The sequence below is a fragment of the Cicer arietinum genome, chromosome 5 (assembly GCF_000331145.2).
Source record: "Cicer arietinum cultivar CDC Frontier isolate Library 1 chromosome 5, Cicar.CDCFrontier_v2.0, whole genome shotgun sequence".
NCBI lineage: Eukaryota > Viridiplantae > Streptophyta > Magnoliopsida > Fabales > Fabaceae > Cicer > Cicer arietinum.
The window spans coordinates 55,644,788-55,650,604 of NC_021164.2; the positions used below are offsets into that span (position 1 = coordinate 55,644,788).

The 5,817-nt window shown below is 34.3% G+C and overlaps 1 protein-coding gene across 5 annotated transcripts; it reads right to left on the bottom strand.

Moving 5' to 3' along the window:
* Nucleotides 1–352: 352 nt before the first annotated feature.
* On the bottom strand, nt 353–5,329 carry LOC101514797 (uncharacterized). Of its 5 annotated transcripts, XM_004500175.4 has the most exons (9): nt 5,137–5,329; nt 3,880–4,084; nt 3,409–3,499; nt 2,886–3,031; nt 2,511–2,754; nt 2,170–2,274; nt 1,913–2,095; nt 1,624–1,825; nt 353–1,088 (listed from the first exon to the last, which is right to left on the bottom strand). In XM_004500175.4, the coding sequence occupies exons 1-9, from the start codon at nt 5,285–5,287 to the stop codon at nt 604–606; spliced, it is 1,812 nt and encodes a 603-aa protein (XP_004500232.1). In that variant the 5' UTR covers nt 5,288–5,329; the 3' UTR covers nt 353–603. The 5 variants fall into 5 exon arrangements, with proteins under 5 accessions (XP_004500232.1, XP_027190849.1, XP_027190852.1 ...); XM_027335048.2 differs by lacking the exon at nt 3,880–4,084 and having other exon boundaries at nt 5,137–5,278; XM_027335051.2 differs by lacking the exons at nt 3,409–3,499; nt 3,880–4,084 and having other exon boundaries at nt 5,137–5,276.
* Between the last annotated feature and the right edge of the window lie 488 nt (nt 5,330–5,817).

Sequence of the window (5,817 nt, forward strand, 5' to 3'; positions counted from 1 at the left end):
GGCTGTTAATCCTTGTGGCGTTGTTTTTGGCTTATCAATCTCAAGATTGTGGCGCCATTTTGTTCTTTATTTCATTGCTGAATTATAATATTGAGTTTCCTTTACATCAAACCCTAATACTCCAATTCTTCCAATTTTCGTGATCAGTAACCTGCGTTCATATCTCGAGTTCTATATATTGTTTTTCGGTGATTCAAAAGCCGAACTTGCGTTTCAGAACGTCATCTTTCACCTCGTTTTGGAATCGGCCGAATCGGAGTTTTGCAGGGCCGTTTATCGCGTTCTCCAGCCATACGCGATTTTCACTCAAATTTGTAAGTTTCCGACCTAGAACGATCCTTAAAGTAAACCATGACTAACAAGACCATATCACTAATGCGTGGTGGTATCAGATATTGACATAATACATATATTAGACACATGAGTCACTTCCATATTCACAAATTATTACTTGCGTCAATGTATTAGTATCGTATTCGTGTCAGAGTTGATCTATGAAGCTCAACCGAACCTAGCTCAATTGGACCTAGGTGATAAATAAACTAATATTAAGATTTAAGGGCAAATATTACTCACAATATCTTTGGACACTATATCACTTACTCACTTATTCATGTAGTTTAGCCCAAAACCAAGAGGAAACAAAGGTTCACATGAAGCAACTCCATCACTTGGTTGATCAAGCTCTTCAATCTCTCTGAACCAAGTGACTGGAAGTTGACCTTTGAAGTCATGACTACCAAAGATAACATCTGTGATTCCCTCACCTTCAGTACCTGGCAACCATGCAGCAACAAGAGCATCTATCTTTGCCAAAAGCCATTGCTCTAACACTAAAGGTCTTCCAGATATCAGAATAACAAGTGTTGGGATTTTGTCAGCAACTAAGCTTATAACATCAGCTCCATTGAAAGGAATTGTGAGCTTTGAATTGTCACCTAATGACTCGGCGTAAGGAGCTTCACCAACAGCTACAATTGCGAATGCAAACTTGTTACGTTCTATGGTTACTTTTGATGGATACTTCTCGTAAATAACTTCGCTTTCAGCTCCCACGGCTGCCTTAACAGCATCCAAGATTGTTGTTCCTAACATCGTAAGATATAAGCTAATGTGATTATGCAACAAAAGGAGAAAAAAATGCAGAGTATATATAAGTAATATTTTTTGTAAGCTTTAAAACGTGATTTTGAATTATCTTGATTTTACAAAAATGATTTTGTTTGAAATGAAATTATTTATGTTTGGACATTTTTACTTTAAAATCATGTTTGATGCAAACGTAGTTCAAATTTTTTAACCAAACGCAAAAGCTATTTTTTTTATCACTTCTGGTCAAACCACAATTTGTAAATAAAATCAAATTTGCCTTACAATAACCAAACATCTGTATTTTCATTAAAATCATATTCAATATAAATAAAATCAACTCTGATAGTTTTCACCGCGAAACCAAACACTAAAATAAATTTTCACATTCCCATGAATATGCATTTGAGTAAAGGACCGAAAAATCAAATACTTGAGAGGGAATGACTGGCCAAATCAATTTTAAAACAAATTAGCCAATCAGAAACAATTATTCTTCCTAATCAGCCAAAAAGTATAACTATCATAGCTTACCAATTGTAATCCTCCCACTACCACCATACCAAGTTTTAGTCCAACCTCCACATTGATATCCAAGATCATCAGCATGAGTTCCGGTAACAAAAATTTTCTTAGCATTCTTGTTCAATGGAAGAAAAGGTTCACTGATATCTTTCCCATTTTTCAATAGAACCAAGGACTTTCGAACTGCTTCGCGTGCTAGATCTCTATGTGGCTGCAGAAAAAGTATATTATGGTAAAACCAAGTTACAATTTTTAACCAAGTCATGAGGTTTACACCAAGTGTTAATTTTTCACTTACCTTGCAACCAACTTTATCTAGCAAAGATCTGTCACTGAAAGGAAATTCAAAAAGACCAGCAGCAAACTTTACTCTCAAAATTCGCTCAACTGCGTCATCGATTCTGCTCATCGGTACTTCTCCTGATTCAATTAACGAGGTCAATTCTTCGATGAATAGTTCGTATCTGACAGCCACCATCACCTGCAATGAACAAGGTGAAAGCAGATTAAAAAACACACTATGATTAAAGATTCTTGGAACTGAAGATCTTTTACCATGTCAATTCCAGCATTGATGGCAGAGGAGATGCAGTACCGATAATCTGATCCGTGAGGTTTACAAAGCCGGTCAAGCCCCTCCCAGTCGGAAATCACAAAACCCTTTAACAACAATGTGGTAAATGTTGTAATCAAATCAAGAAACAAAAGAAAGTGAATTACAATCTCAGTTATTATTTTCATATCTTATTACACCTTTCTTGAAAAAATGTTAGACCAAATAGCATAGACAATACACAGGCATGATATACCTTGTGCAGAAAATGAACATTTTTATTAAAATCATATTGATGCAAAAGCAACATGAAAATTATACTGATAAATCATGGTCATTTTACCTTAAAACCTAGCTTTTCTTTCAAGATTTCGGTTAACAGAAAACGGTCGGCATGGAGTTTGCGTCCGTTCCAGCTAGTGTAGGACGCCATAACGGTTGAAACTCCCTGGGAAATGCAGTCTAAATAAGGTGCCATGTGTATTCTCTCTAAGTCTTCATAGGACAATATAGTATTCCCTTCATTCACACCCTTATGAGTACCTCCGTCACCAACAAAATGCTTGGCACATGCAATAACATTGTTCCTAAACTCAAACATAAGGTATAAATATCGATAAAAAGTATGAATTGTTATCTCAGAACAGCAGTAGTTGATTTTTCAATATTTTTAAACTAAAATATTTTGTTAACATTTATATGAATCCAATTTGCTTACCTTCCAGCCACAAAAGGGTATCCATGTTCATGTCCTTGCGGCGGCTGACCTTGCAAACCGGAAACTATGGAAGTCATCTTTCGGACTATTTCGGTGTCTTCACTGTAACACTCATAGCATCTTCCCCATCTAGGATCTCTGCAGACCTGTATATTTAACCAAGTCATATATTGCATTTCTTTCTTGCCTTGATAGAGAAATTTGTATATTTATTTTGACGAAGAAGACATGACATGCAAAGACATCACCATAGGAAACTGAGATCCTACTTAGGTTAGCACCTCAGCTCTTAACAATCATCTGCATCATGCCTCCGTGTAATATAAATAAATAAAAAAAAGTTCCAAATCGTCCTTGTTTTAACTTCTGTTCATAACTGATGCAAAATTTTCAGAATACAAAATGTTCGCGAAAAAAGATGGAGCATCCAAGCAATGCAACCTTGCAAACTCAGCATAGCATATGTAGTTTGTTGCCACAATTTGTCCAGGCATCGAATGACTAGTTGATTGCAGTGCCTTACCGCAACACAAGGAGCAAAATTATAGTGCATTCCACTTGCTTTAACTTCAAGTGCCGTAGCAGCTCCAATTCTTCGAGCTAAATCAGCATCTCTACACAAGCATGCCGCCCGTGAAAGTCAATAACTGATTCCAAATTATAATAGCATTATCTTCTCCTTAGATTAGCATATTTGTTTTTTTGACTTAAATGCACTTTTGGTTCCTATATTTTTACTGATTCACGATTTTAGTCCCTCCATTTTTAAATATGAAAATATGGTCCCCCAGTTTGTAAAATTTCAAAATCTTCCCTACCACTGAATTTGAAGCTCGCTTTTGCAAATGTGACAAGTTGAATATTAGAGAACCATATTCAAACTTCATAGTGATGCACTAAAGTAAAGCCTAACCCTTTTCCACCTTAATAATGTAAAATACTGTTAATTGAGTTCAAAAGCAGCCATTAAGCACAGGGGAATGAATGAACTAACCTAGTAGCTCCAAGGCCAACATTGTGAGGAAATATGGTAGCACCATAGACACTATTATTACCATGAACGGCATCAATCCCATAGATTAGAGGTATCCCAAGTCTAGACTCTAGAGCTGATTTTTGAAAGCCATCTACCATATCAGCCCAATCTGATGACATTGCATTCTCAAAAGGGGCACTACCTCCAGAACTAAGTATGCTCCCTATAAATTGCAAATTTAATCAAACTCCAAACAAAAGGGTCAAATCCAAATCAACAAAAACAAACAGTAATCCCTTAATTTAGTCATTCAAAGTATCATTCTCTGTTCTGTTTAGTCTTGGAGGAAGATGGAGAGGAGGGGAGGTGAGATAATATTTTTAAGTTTTTGTGTTTGGTTCAATTTTTAGGAGGAGAGGAGAGGGAGCCAAAACCCATCCTAGAGCTCATTTTGCTCTCCCTCCATTTTGGGTGGATTTGGAGGGGAAGGACTCCATATAACTAAAGTACTATTGAGAATCCCTCCCCTCCTCTCAAACCAAACAAAAAACCATTAAAAATCCCTCCCCTCCCCTCCCTTCTTTAGAACCAAACATGTCTTCACTTCTCCTCCTCCCCTCCCATCCCCTCCCACTCGTTGAACCAAACAGACCCTAAAGTATATGAAAAATGATAAGTAGTCCTAAAAATATGTGAATCCCTCCCACTAGTCCTAGAGAGATTGAAAGTCTGTTTGGATTGACTTATTTCAATTTCTCTCCTAGTATAAGTACTTGTGAGATTATTTGGTAGAGCTTATGAAAACAACTTATGACGTGTCCATAAGTTCTTCAAGATAACTAATGTAAACAACTTTTTTAAAGTCATTTGTAAATAATTTATGACTTATATGAAAACAGTTTGACTTTATTTTATCTTCTATAAATAAATAGTTTATAGATAAGTACTTATATGATAAGAGTGTTTTTAGTTCAGAAATACATGGAGATCAAAATTGTTGACTTTTAACTTATGGAACCAATTTTGTGAATCCATGAAGAAATCAAAACTGCAATTAACCAAAAAAAAAAAAGACACATCACACATACATACTCAAAATTAAAGTGCCTATTTTGAAGAGAGACTCTTAGTTGGGATCAGTAAAATTAATTTCAACTTCCAAAAAGTTCAAAGCTTGCATATTATGGCGGCATAGCAAACACAAATTATACAGAAAAATCATAAAAGTTTGCACTTTTAAGACAATATCTGAAATGGAGTACTTGGAATACATACCAATGGAGAGGTGTGATATGAGCGAAGGAGTAGCAACAGTGCGCTCGATTTGGGTCATCTGAGCAATCTTATCGTTGAGAGTCATGCGAGAAAGAAGGTCCTTGACACGAGCTTCAATGGGTTCGTTGGGATTCTTGTAGATGTAATCCATGGCTTCTTTAGAGTTTGGACTTGGTTGGTTGAAGTTGTTAATTATGATGATATTACTCGAAATGGAATCCTATTTATATATACGGGCATGTTCTTTAAATTACACAAAATAATATTTTTTTTTTTTTAATATTTCAATCATTTATCTTTCTTTTAATGTTGAATTTATCATTTATGTTTGTAAATATTTATATTAATAGTTTTAATTTCAAATTAATAAAACTGAAATTTTAAATTTTTTAATTTTTTTAATAAACTTGTATAATTTTTAAGGAATTTTAATTACAACAATTATAAAAATATAAATCCTTCATCAAATTTTAGAAAAGTAATAAACAAGAGAGAATTCGAGTTAAATAAATTTTATGGTTTTTGATATTAAATGTAAAATTTTCTCGATCTATGTCATAAAATTATATAGAAATTATTATATTGTTCTATATATGATTGATAACAAAATTCATAGTACAATTTTTAAAATATCTAACTAAAAATGATTAAAATGTAGTTAAGACTAAAAATAATTCAATA